At 40.3% G+C, this 14849-nt stretch overlaps 1 protein-coding gene across 4 annotated transcripts in view; it reads left to right on the top strand.

Moving 5' to 3' along the window:
• tead4 (TEA domain transcription factor 4) overlaps window positions 1–14849 on the top strand; it is a 48531-nt gene that overhangs the window by 21643 nt on the left and 12039 nt on the right. For 2 of the 4 annotated variants that reach the window (XM_088646722.1, XM_088646725.1), the window contains 6 exons: window positions 5612–5676; window positions 7309–7371; window positions 9331–9465; window positions 10993–11036; window positions 12019–12080; window positions 12757–12887. In XM_088646722.1, coding sequence (XP_088502848.1) covers window positions 5612–5676; window positions 7309–7371; window positions 9331–9465; window positions 10993–11036; window positions 12019–12080; window positions 12757–12887 — 500 coding nt within the window. The remainder of the gene's footprint in view (window positions 1–5611; window positions 5677–7308; window positions 7372–9330; window positions 9466–10992; window positions 11037–12018; window positions 12081–12756; window positions 12888–14849) is intronic. The other 2 variants (XM_088646724.1, XM_088646726.1) reach the window with 1 other exon arrangement.

Below are 14849 nucleotides of genomic sequence, written 5' to 3'. Positions count from 1 at the left end.
ATGAGGTGTCTGTTAGGACTAATTAAAATGTCCTTCTATAGTGAAAAGACAAAGCGCCCTGCTCTTACGCGAAGGGTACGTGTGGTGAAATTCGACATCTGTGAACAATGCCAGGAGTCCCATGATTAAGCAGTATCGTTAAAAATTCCGGCATGTTTTCAAATAAAATCTTGCAGATTAAGTAAAGTCAAGGGTCGCAATGCACTGTAGTTTACTGTTAGTGAGTCAGCCAATAACTGAAAGGGATTGTTCTGTTCATATGAGAAATTTTCACTTGGTTTCATTAACCTTTTTGCTTTAATTTTTAATTTGTGTTTAATTTCATGTATTGTTAAGCTCTTTGATATTTTAATGGAACTATATAAAAGGTTATTGTTATTGTTAGTATTTTTATTGTTAGTGTTATTAATAACCTACTCTTGGCTTTAGTCTCTATTATGCAGAGGCAGTATCCATCAAAGATCATTTTTAACTAAATCCTTAAAACAAATATTAAATGACAGTACTTATTTTTGTTCTATAGGTCTATAAAGCTGGATTCTCAATGTGGATGAATTACAGAAGCCACAGAATAAAGTATCTGTAAAGTTTTTTTTTGTTCATTCTAATAAACTGAAGTAAAAGTGAAATATGTATTGTGTTCTGCCACAGTTTTACAGAGAGATGGCCATAAGCTGCCAAACATTCCAAGATTTCCAGTTAAAACTGATGTCACATGAAAGTGGAAGAACAATTGTGTTTCAATAAGACATTTCTAGACCCAAACATCATGATAGGCAGTGGACTTTACAGTGTTGTCAAAGTAATGTACTGAAAACTAGCCAAAAAAGTGAGTGTCTTCAGATCTGCTGTTCTCTTGTCAGGAAGTCTGAATGGTGTAGCTTTGATTGCCTTCACAATGTTTCTAGTGCATGATATTTTGTCAAGTTCTACTGCCTTTGTCACTTTATAAATGTCTCCACTCACACCAAAGCAGCCACTCAGTGGTATACACATTTTTAAGATCTTTAATTTTTTATTATGTGCTCTCACCAGGGCAGCACAGTAGTGCAGTGGTTCGTATTGCTGCTATATACTGCTAGGGTACTGGGTTCAGTCCTGGATCTGGGGTACTGTCTGCGTGGAGTTTGTATATTCTCCCCACGTTTGTGTAGGTTTCCTCTGGGTGATCCAGCTTCCTCCCACAGTCCAAAAACATACTGGAAGGTTAAGTGGGTTCTGGAAAATTGGCCTTGGTGTTCGTGTGTGCGTGTCTGTCTGTGTGTGCCCCGTGATGGACTGGCATCCTATCCAGGGTGTATCCTGGCTTGTGCCCGTTGCTTGCTGGCATAGGCTCCATCTCCCACTTGATGCTGGATTGGAAAAAAGGATGGATATTCACTCCCTAGAGTTAGAAGCCCCAAACTGCCATCAGCCCCAGTAAAAGTATGGGGAAAGTATGGAAGTTCCTTTTCCTCATCCTCTGTACGAATTATTTATCTTTTGACACACTTAAAACAATACGGAATCCTCCGGTATGTGGAAGCTCTAAGCCATTTGGAGGAGAGGAGTGGCCATGAATGTTGTCACCACAAGCCAGGAGACTCCTGGGACAGAGTCATCACTGATAGTCACGAGAGCTTGCACAATTAATCTGAAATCTGTCCCAGGTGGCGATCAGCCATTTGTTGTCATTGCATGGGGGTATCCCAGTTTAGGATGTCCAGATTTTGGACATGCACTGTCTAGATTAAGGAGATCAGTTTGTCTCTTGGAAGAGAGTTATCCCTTCAAATCACAAAATAAATTGATGCCCTTCATTTTGTTTCATATATAGAAAGTCCAATATAATACATGTTTTTTAGATGAGAAGCACACACACACATTTTAAGTGTTATTATTATTATTATTTTATGCAAAGTTACTAGTTACTAAATTTTGCATAAGGAACAATGCTTATCCGTAACTAATTTGTCACTTAAAAGATGACGTGGGTTAGCAATGTGTGGCTCATTTGTTTTACCGTGTGAGAAGGAAACCTCATTGTATAGTGGATCATTGTATCTTGTATAAGAGGTCCAACCCTTTGCTTTAACAGTGTGTTCACTTCATATATGTAATTTAGACAGTAGATCACAAGAATATGAGAAAGGCTATAAGGTGTATTTAAGGCATTAAAGGCTAGTAATGCCTAGATATTACTATAGTAAGTTTTCTCATGAATCATGATAAGTTTTACACTTGCTAAAATAATTAACATGCGGAAACATGACCCAAGTCATGCATATAATAAAAACAGGAGTATAAAGGAACATTTAAAATGATTAGATATTTTATGAAGCCTTTGCCCTTTGCTGATATGAGAATCTCGTGACTATATTTGAAATAGCACTGTCTGGTATGACAGTATGATCTTCATACAGCGAACCCTGTAGGAAATGGAACAGCCTGTTTGCTGTTTACTGCAATTCCCAGTTTAGTACATCCCATCACTACCTAATCTCGGGGGGCACAGCATTCAGATAATAAAAATGCTCCCATGTAATAAATCTCAACTTACAAAAGGTTTGTCAATAACTCAGAGTATGGAGTTATTAAAAACCTGCAACGGGACAGTGTTTTTAAACACTACATTTTAAAGTGAATTTGTTTTGAAACTGACAATTTTTCACATTTAATGCTGCTTAGTTGTTAAAGTGGGAAAACAAAAAATACAAAGCTCGCAATTGCGGATTTTCTTTGCCCTTCTGGCTTTTGCAGGTAGATGGAGACATAATAAATGCATCTAAAAGTAAAATGGGAAACATGCCTTTGCTTAAAACAACGAAGCTTGATTGCGCTCTCTATAAGCCAATGTCTCACTAAGTAGATCAAACGGCGCTCCTGCAGAACACAGGTTGAGACCTATGGCCCAGATATCACTGATTCAAGATGGGCATATCATTAGTTGACTGGAGTGTGCTGGCAAGCTCACAGTGTCATCAGTGAGAGATGCATTCCTCCTCCATTCATCGCTAAATATCCTATACAGGACTGTGAGGCTTGTAGCTTTTTAAAAGATGAATGGTACTGACAGGTGGTTATTTTGGAGATACTGTACATGTCTACAGGTCTTTGTTCTCCCACAAGCACTACAAGGTTGATAGTTGTAAAGCCGGTTTTAAAAACAGCATGGAGATTCTCAATTTGGAGAAATACTATTTTGCCAGATCCAATTTTTTTTAAACAAAAGAGGTCTACCAATACAACACAACACAAATTCCTGACTTTCAGAAAGTGCTTCTTTCTTTAAATTATACAATTTTAGTAGTTTAGCTAAGTCTGATCTTGATTCAAAGTGCAGTACTTTTGTAAATCAGAGGGTCATAGCACCATAGAACAGTAGAGAGTGTAACAACTGAAAATGTAAGTTTGAACAAAAAAATTCCCAGTGCCCTCAAACCATAGGTACTGTACTGGAAATCTGTCATTGTTACGCTCAGTTAAATGATGTTTTGAAGTAGCTGATTTTTTCTATGAGAGGAAATTGAAGTGAAAATGACCTCTCATCTGAGAATCTGGTATAGAACTGAAGAAGACGGTTAAGGCTAATGTGATACGTTAAGTGGAAGGTCTCTTAACCTCTTAAGAGACCAGAAGCCACTATCAACTATTTCATCATCAATAATGAGCCTAAATCTGAAGTTCTATTTGAATAACAGATTCGAAAACATAGTACCTTGATAGACACATTGTCAGAGAAAAATGCCCCATCAATATCCTTACAGTAAAGAAAACGGGCTTAGTGCCCCTGAGTGACTGATCTAGTTAAAGACTGGAGTGTGTAAAGATCTCTGAGAATTGTGCAGGATTGTACTAGCTGGAGATGACTGAGAAGCCTTCACGTTACTGCTTAATGGCAATCCCTGTGGTTAGATGGAGATCAGAAGAGTCTTACCTTTGTTTTAAGCTCTGTGAGAAGCCACCTTTAAATGTGCTATATAAAATAAACTTTATTATTAGTTTCTTGTAGTAGAGTACAATTGATGCACAACAAAGCTGAATAAGGTATGGTAAATCATGATTCATACTGTGGGAAAACATGGTACAAAAAGGCAAGGTTTAAACACAGCCAAACTATGAAAGTAATGTGCTGCTATATTTGCTACCAGTAAGAGTTTAGGGAGGTCAACTTGGTAATACAGACGTCTTCTATAGCGCCTTTAAAGGTGGCTTCTCAAAGCGTTTTACAGGATGACAACAACAATAAATAAGAAGAATACACAAGATAAAACACAATTAGAATATATGGAGGAGACCGTGGATGGTGGTACTAAGAAGAGCAGAGGGGTTATTATAGTTAATATAGTTACTGAAGGTTGTGCATTACAGGTTGAAGAAACAATGGTAGGGACTAGACCTTAGTTTGCAGGCAGTTTAATATTGGTCCCCGGCACTTTGGGCTGAGGGAACTGGGGCTTGTTTAAGAGGTCTACACACACACCTCGAACCCCCTCATGGTGGGAGGGAAGAAGGCAACATGACTGTCACACTGAACCCCCACCCCCCCTTTGAAACCCGAGTCCTGACGGAGGAACAAGCCGAAGATTTACTGCCCCCGTTAAAGGCATATTCTATAAACATTGACACACAGGCAGCTGCCACGGCCCTTTCAGCACCAGGGCCTTCATCGGCGTAAGCTCCAGCGTGGCTCCTTTGAGGAGAGCTGAACCCGGGGGGATCGCATAGCAGAGAGCCGGCCACTCACCTGCTCCGCCAATGTGACCCATCTGTCAGCAGCGTCCTCGTTTGGACCAAATGATCTCTGTGAGAAAACTCATCCCCTGACGTCTCTTGTCAGTTTCTCCTGGCCGGGGAGCTCTCTTCGACAAACATTTTTAATTCCACACAGCGGCGACCAACGTTTGTCTGAAAAGCGTTAGAAAAAGAAGAGCATTTAAGTGATGCTAGAATTGCTAATAAAGATTTCCGTATTTGTAGACGCATGTCCAAGATCCTTTTTATAGGTTCCCTGGGTTAGAAAAATATGACCCTCTTTGCTTAGAAGCTCAAACCATTACTGATTTGATTCTTAGGGACTAGAATCTTTGAAGAATTTATACTGAGGGCGCAGAAAAGCAAATGTACTCTTTTGAATCATTTTGTCTGTCTATGTAAGTGTATTTGCAAACAATAACAAGAATGAAATATGGGACACCTGGTGTTTACTGCATTAAAAAAGCTTACAGCTCAGAAATATGAACTCAGTCTGACTGATATATGCCAGTGGAATCATCTTTCCAGTCCTGATTTTATGGGGAAGTTAAGTCACATCTTTTAAATTTATTTTGCTTTGTTGGTTTTTGGGAAATTGTTTTGCATTTTATAGAACATATTGGCAAGTAGAATACAACACTGAAAACCATTCAAGTGGTAATCGGAGTCTGGGAAGTCAAAGGAAAATTCCTGAATATGCTTTTCACATTTTTGAGCCATACAGTATAGCATCACCATAAAGCCCTGGCTATAAAAATACATCATTTTGTTTGTTAATGAGGAAAATTTAATTTGCCACATGCAGTCTATCTAATATCCAGTCTAGTATCCTGAACTGCTTTATTTTGTTTAAAATATTTTCCATTTGCACTTTCAGGGCGAAATGAGCTGATAGCAAGATACATAAAGCTGCGAACAGGAAAAACCCGAACAAGGAAACAGGTGAGAAGGGAATGAAGTATCATCTTCCGTTTCGAAGTGATTCGTTTGTTAAACTGCGCATCTAGAGCAAATGCATGTGTTATACTAGTATTGGTTATTCATTGGATAATGTGTCTACCCCGGTGCACAAGTATACAAAAAAATAGGGAAATCTTCATTAACATTTGCTTTTTATGTAGGAAAGGCCTTCACACAGACGTGGTAAAGGCGCTGGGGCATTTAACAGTCAATTGATATAATCCAAATAACGTCATGAATAAAAAAACTGGCCGTTACTAAAGGTTTGCAATTCAGTAGCATGTGACACCAATTAAACTTTTGAAAGCTTGTTGGGAATTTACCAAAAAATGAAGGGATCCATACTCACAGCTGTGCAGACTGATTGTCATGAATACTGAGTGTCCCAACTGACTTTCTCCCGTTCCTCCCGTTCCCCTGTTTACAAGCGCCTTAGGGAAGGAATTTCAGCCCCCTCCTCTGTGGCACACCAGGCAACAGCTCAAAAGGGTTAGGAAATATGTTTCTGAAAAACAAGAATCAAGATTGAGGAACTGATTGAGGAACTCTAAGCAGGCCTGATTTTGTGAATGTGTATGGAAATTGGCTGTAGATTTAATACCTTTGCTTTCAAAAGAATGAGCGTTCATAGAAAGGACACTGGGTCTCATTAAAACAAAGGTACTTACTGCCCATGATAGTATATCCAATACATGTCTGAGGACAATGCAACTCTAGAAAAGCCTGAACCCACCCTGTTGTGTGACACCATAGTGTTATGACAGGTTTGAATCTTATGTGCTCATAGCCTCCATCAGACAGGTATCCATCTTAAGCAGGAAGCTAAAACAGCCAAAAAGTCTCTCCAGTTTAATGAGCTCAACGCTGCCTGCATTGAGGAATGCATGAAAAAAGTCACAGCAGTGATACTCTTCTCAAGTTACAAAATAAAATTTGCATGCTGAAATAGGCACCAAAGAAGGAAGAGTTAAGTAAAGGCTATCAGTATTTGAATGTGTGTCCATGCATGCTATCAGCTTTAGCATTTTGGTTGGGAATATATTGTTATAATGTTCCATAGCTTTCATTTTCAAATGATATTCTAACTTTTATTACATTCTGCTTTTGCATTATTTATGTTGTACATGGCACGTACCTGAAATATGACAGTGGATTTTGAGCAAATTGATTATTAAACAGATAAGAATGTATTGTGTGCTGTGATACAGTGATGAATGCAAGGTTGTTGGTCTGGCTCTGTAATACATCACATTTCAGAACAAATGGACAGAATAAAATACAATCATCAAAAGAGTGTGACTGAGTGGAATGCTCCCTAATGTGTATCAACTCCGTTATCTACTTGCCATGAGAGATAAGGGGAGCCAGGATCTAATAATAGCGTTGCTTCCAGGACAAAAACAGCTTCCCCCTGTTTTTGCTTCTACGTCCCAGTTTTGTTACGGCAGAGTGTACCGCAGAATCTCAATGTTGTATTTTTGTAACCTTTTCAACTAGTGTTTCTCCCAATCATTCGTGTCAGAAATGATTCCAGGGTTGGACTGAGCTCGGACTGAATCATGTGACTTTTTTTAACTTGCCTTTCTGTGTCCCCTCTGTGTCTTTGTCATCCAGGTGTCTAGTCACATTCAGGTGCTGGCTCGACGGAAGGCCAGGGAAATCCAAGTTAAGCTTAAGGTAAACGCTGGCGGCTTTCTTCAGTTCACAGTGTTCTCTTGAACATCCCACCACAGGATTTACAGTCTGTGGTGCCTTGTGGGAAGCATAGCTGATGAGACTGGGAAGAATGGCTACGTTCTTCAACTTGCATCAATGTCGTGTGCCTTGAGCAATGCGTGCACCACAAAGAGCTACAGTGCTAGATCTGCTTGCAGTATAACGTAACACAAAGTAAAACATTCACCACAAGTGGCGAATTCTATTTCTGAATAAAAATGTGCCTTTCTGTTTTATGGAGTCATTGAAGTGATTTTCTGTGAAATTGCCCTGATGTGCTGTGACCCACAATTCCTTTTGCCTTTTTTAGCCGTCTCTGTTCATAATAAAGCAGGACACTCGGTCATAGACATTATATAAGCATAACTAAACACCAGAAAAACATCTAGCAACTTTGTCGTTTGCATAATCCTAAGGTCTGATCAAAATGGCTATCCTGAAAGCTAATATTTAGACGATGGCATCATTTATGTATATTTTTGTCAGTGTACCGACTAAAAGTGATAATTTGATTTATTCCTATTATTCATTGCACCCTGTTCAGCCAAGAGGCCAAGAATTATGACTCTGGTCACAACTCTTAGTATTTCACGACACCAGGTATTTCAAACACCAGGTATTTCCTGGCATTTCATTAATGAATATTTATTTCCAGATTGAATTAACTGTAACTAATTACATGTTATAGAAAACACTGTAGGGTGAAGTCCAGTGCTTCACTTTCTGCAATATTGGGTAAAACCTGTCACATTTTATTATTTTGTAAAAAGGTAACAGAGCAATATTGCACTGTATTTGGTGTGTTACGTTAATTCTTTCACTATTTAAGACATTCAATGTGTTATTTAACACAGCAATCAATATGCAACAGGTCACAGCTCTGATTGTAGCCATTTCCTTTACAGCAAAGTGGTGGGTTACACTGGTTGCACTACATGACAAAAATATCAGGTCACCCCCCCCACCAATAATGTATTGGCCCTCTTCAATCAATAAGAACAGATGGAAGAGGATGTGGCATGTACCTCACAAGGGTCTGAAATTTTTGTAGTCCAATTCCATCCCTTTCTTCTTGCACGGGGATTTCACTTGAGGTTGTGATGAAGGTAGAGCTGACCTGCCCATATCACTAATTTTCAATAGGATTGAGATCTGGGGTTTGTGTTCCGGTAGGTGATGGAAGTCTGTTTAGTGCTCCTCAAGTCCACACCTTTCGTGCCAGTAGCTATATCACCCTACAACTCACAACTGGCAACCCACTGAAGCTCAGCAGGTGTGAGCCTGGTCAGTACATGGATGGGAGACCTCCTGGGAAAAACTAAGGTTGCTGCTGGAAGAGGTGTTAGTGGGGCCAGCAGGGGAGGCTCACTTTGCGGTCTGTGTGGGTCCTAATGCCCCAGTATAGTGATGATGAGCTATAATGTAAACAGGTGCCGTCCTTCGGATGAGACGTAAAACCGAGGTCCCGACTCTCTGTGGTCATTAAAAATCCCAAGGTGTTTCTTGTGAAAAGTAGGGGTTTTACCACGGCATCCTGGCCAAAATTTCCCATTGGCCCTTACCAATCATGGCCCCTTAAAAATCCCCATCTATAAATCAGCTTCATCACTCTGTTCTCCTCCCCACTGATAGCTGGTGTGTGGTGAGGGTCCTGGAGCATCATCCAGGTGGATGCTGCACATTGGTGGAGGGAAGTGTCTAGAAAAGTGCTATATAAGTGTAAGGCATTATTATTATTAATTATTATTATTATTTACTGCTACTGAGTGTATTGATTTGATGGAGGTTCCTCGTATTTTGGCCAATGTGTGCTGTGTTCTATAATGGACCCCTAAGCTAAATCACTCCATGTTCAGTGGCCACCCAGCCGGTGATACAATGCCCTTGCTCTTACTCTTGGCTCTTTATGGCTTTTTGCAGGACCAGGCAGCCAAGGACAAGGCTCTACAGAGCATGGCCACCATGTCCTCTGCCCAGATCATCTCTGCCTCTGCCTTCCAGAATAAAATAACATTGCAGGGGCTGCCCCATCCGGCTTACCCCGCTGCAACTGGGGTGAGCGTTCCTGATCGCTCGGAAGACTATCGGTTCTGCACTGAGGCAATGAGGCGCCAGTGTGAAAATAAAAAAAAGGAGTGAGCAACCCTGGTCCTGGAGTGGAACCAGGAAACCCTGTTTATGTTCGGCGTGGCACATAACTGAGAAGTTGGCCTAAGGGAATACTACAGAGCCTGTGTGCCATGATCTCTAGGTTCATAGAGTATACTGCTACTGTGGCGGGACTAGGACAATAGAAGAGGCAGTGCTGTTCTGATGTGTCCCAAGTGTTACCTTGAGTAACATTAAAATACTGCCTGTCATCTATTTTCTTGGGCGGCACAGTCATTAGCATTGCTGTATCGTAGCACTGTGGCTCCGAGTTCAATTTCAGACCTGAGTTGCTGTCTGTGTGGAGTTTGTATGTTCTCCTCAGGTTTGTGTGGGTTTCCTCCCACAGTCCAAAGATATACTGGGAGATTAATTGGCTCGTGGGAAAATTCGCTCTGGTGTGAGTGTCTGTGTGTCTGACCCAGACACCGGCGTCCCCTCCAGGATATATACGCTAACTTACACGTGTTGCTTGCCGGAATAGGCTCTGGATACCCCATGACCCTGAACTGGATGAAGCAGTTAGAAAACGGATGGATGGATCTACTTTATTTTCTTTCAAAATGCTGATCAATTATTAATGAGTATATACTGTATATTACTATTAGCAAATATTAATACTTCCTGGCCAAAGTAAGCTCCAAAATCCAATCAAAAACACTTGGCCAGCAGCACAACACCTCTTGGGAAATTTTGGTCACAATTGCTTTACATGCAAACAGGATTTGTCATTTTTGTCAACTTGGAGATCAGTGCAGTTACAGAGACACTGCAGCCCTGATATTTTGACCTTGTCTGAGTCTTGGGGCGGTGACTGTTTTGTGAAATGATTAAATAAAATAATTAATCAAATGGACTTCTGTGGCATCTGCAGAGCTTGAATAATTGACATTGTTCTTTTGGGATTTCTGTGTAGATGTATTCAACAGTGGGTTGGCAAACAGAAATCACTACTGAGCAATTAAATCCCAGTTTCTGCAATCTGCAGTTTTTTTAAATAAAATGACAGGACCAATCTGTTGTGGCTTATTGCAAAATATACCATATACCGTACTAAATATATTAAGCTGTTTAAGTGAATGTGGGGGTACAGAGGTCTCAATACCTCGAGATTATAGTTTTGAAGGAAAACTTAGATGTGTACAGTTTCAATCATAGGATTAAATATGTTCAAGGTTGGGCACAAAACTTTTTTTTTAAAAGTCAAATCTGTGTCTTCAGTTGCTCAAAAGACAGATCTGTGTCAAAGGTAAAATACATACTGTATCTTTAAGCACAAAAAATTAAAATGGAAGCTGGGCACTAAGCATTTTGTACAGAGTCCACAGCCAAAAAGTGACCCTTTTGCAATTACTTAGCACCTGATAGGTCTTATGTGTCATTTTTGCATGTTTTTGCACATAAGCTAATGATGGAAATTTATTTCCATTTTAGTTTTGGCATGGAGCACTACCAGGACAACCAACAGCTTCTGAAGAGTAGGTGAAATTTGTGCTGTGGATATTTTGTTTGTTTTTTTTAGGTTTTTACACGCATAACCTTTAAAAATCAATAACATGATTGAAATCATCAGAGGGTGACTGCCTAAATATATTCCCCCAAGCCAATGAGCAGATAGACCAGTTTCTGATACATTTCTGTCTTTCAGGAAACCAGTACAGGTACTTTTGGGTTCACAGTAGCGACAGGCACATAGATAAGTATCATAGATAAGAGAGAGTCTTCTCTCCATTATTTTCCTCATGTACAAACGTTTCACACAGTGAGAAACTGATAGAAAACAAATTTCAAATAAAGTTTTAACCTAGTTCATAAAGTTGTGTGGCACATAAATCTGCCGGTCAATATGCTAAGCAAGGAGCAGACATGCAAACATTTGTGCCTTTTATTCAGAGCAGAATATTATACAGCAGCTTCCAGAAGTTTACATCTGATAAACATCCCTGAGATGCCAGACTTAGATATCAAGTGAACTCCAGACTTGGTGGAGAGGGAGGGGAACAGAGAGAGACCCCTAATACCCCCTGGCCACCAGTTGTCCTTACTCGGAGGGGCTGGACACCTGACTTGCGAGTGAGACAGAGAGAAGAGATGTGAAAGGACAGGGGGCATATGCAGTATAGTTTGCAATTACAATTAAAAAAAAGCTTCTCTGAAACACTGTTATTCCCTGTGTCCAGAGTCTATATTGGTCTGGAATGCCCAGTTCATCCTGGCACAGTGTGACAATGTTCTGCCGACAGCTCAAGGACACTGATGTTGTTCTCTTGAGCGAGCTACTTCAGTTAAATGTTCAGTTGTGTTATTTGGGTACAAATGTGAGAGGCTTTGGACAACAGACACATGTTGCATTCTCATTCAATATGGTCATTTAGACATTTAGGCTTTTACATTTAGAGAGAGGGGGGAGCATTATCATTTGAAGCAAGGCTCATGCAGTATTTTAACTTGTTTTTCCAGTGTCAAGCCTTTCTCACAACATAACTACACCATTCAAGGAACTGGGCCACCTACAATAACAGGTAAAGACTTTTGACAAGATAATTTTTACAAAGTATGATGAAATTATCGCTCGTTGAGATGCTTGCAAGGCTCCCTTTCGTTTTGAAACAGAGTGCCCATTTGTTTCTGCCATTTTCTTCATTTTTTTTTTCACCGGACAGCACATCTGCATTCTTTTTTCCTTTCTTCTTAAGTGAATCGCATGTAACAGTAAAAGACTGTATATTTTTAAATGACCAGTAGTTCATTTATTAATTCCAAAATTTTAGGGATTTTAGTTTACATGATTTTCTTTTTTTGTATTTGTTTTGAATTTTACTTGCTCGTGAAACACACCTTTAAAGCATTATTTTCAAGGTCTCTGTAGAAGTAAAACCTTACAACACCTGTATTTTGCCTCAGCTGGTAGGTAGAGGACATCTTTTAATCAATGTCTTATCCTTCAGTTTCCTGTTTGATGTAAAGCCTGTGAGAGGACGGTAGGTTCAGACGAGATGAAGACTTCTGTCTGAACTACATTCCCCAGAAGGGGAATAACCCGTCATCCTTAGTCACATGACCCGTTGGCACAATACAATTGGCTGGCTGACTGAGGATGACAGGTCATTTCTCACAGCCTGCTGGGGAATGTAGTTCAGATGCGAGTCTCTTATCTTTTCTGAACCTACCTCTCATGCCAGCGTTCTGTCTTCACAGGGTATGAGAGCACAGTAGGCCTCACAGCATCCCCTGCTGCACCCTCCTGGCAGGGTCGCAGCATCGGAAGCCGCAAACTCCGCATGTTGGAATTCTCCGCTTTCCTGGAGCATCAACAAGACCCTGACACAGTAAGCAGAGGCTCCTTGACGATTAGAAGTTTGATAAAAGAACTCCCTAGATCAGTGGTTCTCGAACTGTGGGACGGAGCGCCCACAGGTGACGCAAGATGACCCTGGAAATGTGTTGTGTGCACTGAAAAATTGGGAATTGAAAAATTGAATAATTAAAAATTAGGTACATTTTTCACCTGTAATTGACCTAATTGGTTTCAGAAAGCTTGAGACGGGTTTTCATATTTTCAATTTTAATCAAGTTAGTTTTTGTGTCAGATACGCAGCTGACATACTGTACTTGGCTACGTCGATACAGTACGCGCTAATATTTGAGTGTTCATACTCCTCTCGAGCTTTCAGAGAGACAGCTTTGCGCCACAATCGCCAACAGAACAAGTGATCGAAAACGAATACCTCGCCATAATCAAGTATTATGTCATGGCTGAAAGGAATAGACGCCAAGAGTACTGACGCCATGTCTGATAGATCACGCACACCTGTTGAGAATGAAGAGGATTGTACATCAGCCACTAGGGTTACCATATTTGAACATCAAAAAAAGAGGACACCCTGAGGAACTTTAATATTGCCTTATCTGGGAAGGGGGTCGGGATGGAGAGGCTTTTCAAAATATCCCACGTCTTATGTTCATTGGTAAAGGAACTGTGATGATGTTTAACTGTGTGAAATGCACAAGTCCCCCTCAATAACAGTATCCTCTGTTTTGCTGCCAGATTTTACAAAAGAATCTGTTAATTTGGTTGAGGAACTCTCTCCTCGATTTGCCCTTTTGTGTTTACCTGAGTCAACGTGAGCTTGCAAGTCAAGTACACCTTTATTTGCCACAGAGGCAAAAGTACCAGGCTTCCACACCAAACATTCAGCTTCCCAGTCTTCTCTGCCACTTCGAAAACATGGAAATTTAATTTTTAGTTCTGTTGTGAATTTGTACTTTCACTTTGACATTGTGTTTGAGGGTAGGAAAACTAGAAACAGAATAGGGAGCCTTTCGAGGGAATGCTTCTGCACTGCACAGACTGAGTAAAGACACTGGTATTGACGCCCGCTTTCGCTCTCCCATGACATAATCATACACGTACAGGACGAAAAGTGCTCAGTGCTATTTTTATTATATGTGTGTGTGTGCGCACACTCATATTGGTCATTGAGATTTTCTGGGGTTCCTATGAGAAGATGACTTGTAGGTGGTATTTTGATGCTTTGGTTTGATCAGGGGTGGTACTTTGTTCAAAATGTTTGGGAACCACTGCCCTAGATACTGAAGTAAGAGACAAGATGTAAAAAGGGTTAACTTAAGTCAGTTCTGCCTGAAAATTAGACTTCTAAGCAACAGGGGTTTATGGCAGGAAAGGGGGTTAACTGATAAGGATTCCAGATGCGAGCAAGGAACCCCCTGGGGGCATAATCTTAAACTGACCATTTGGCCAGGGTCTCTTAACTGGCCAAATACCATGACCACCCCCCCCTTACCATAACACCAAATGACGTCCGAAGCAGCAAGGAAGGACTATATAACCTAAAAGTTTGTACTGGCACATCGAACAATACTTCGGTTTTGTTGTTTCGTGCGGGAAACAAGACACTTCGGCTTTATTGTTCCTTGCATGCAAGAAACTCATCTGTTTTACTTCATCTCGGGATCCAGAACCTTATTCTTTCTGTTACAACAATACCCTAGGCAAGATTAGCCTGAGCCACCTACAGTATAATCCAGTAGGCATGCACTAGATCCACATTGAAAGATATGGTTTATGTTTTGGAGCTTATGTTTAAGGTAACATTCATTACAGCATTTTACAATCATGGTTTCATGGTGTCATGGTTGTTATATTGGTTTATATTAAAATAATTAAGAAGAGCAAATAGAAGAATGCTTTTTAAATAGAAAAGTCAAACAGGTAGACCCTTGCCTGTCTTCTCTTAAAGGACAGTGAGGCTAGTTAAGCCACTGATAAG

Source organism: Lepisosteus platostomus, chromosome 9 (assembly GCF_059453375.1).
Source record: "Lepisosteus platostomus isolate fLepPlt1 chromosome 9, fLepPlt1.hap1, whole genome shotgun sequence".
Lineage (NCBI taxonomy): Eukaryota > Metazoa > Chordata > Actinopteri > Semionotiformes > Lepisosteidae > Lepisosteus > Lepisosteus platostomus.
The sequence above is the reverse complement of the archived record's forward strand: the minus strand, read 5'-3'. Positions and strand labels throughout refer to the sequence as shown.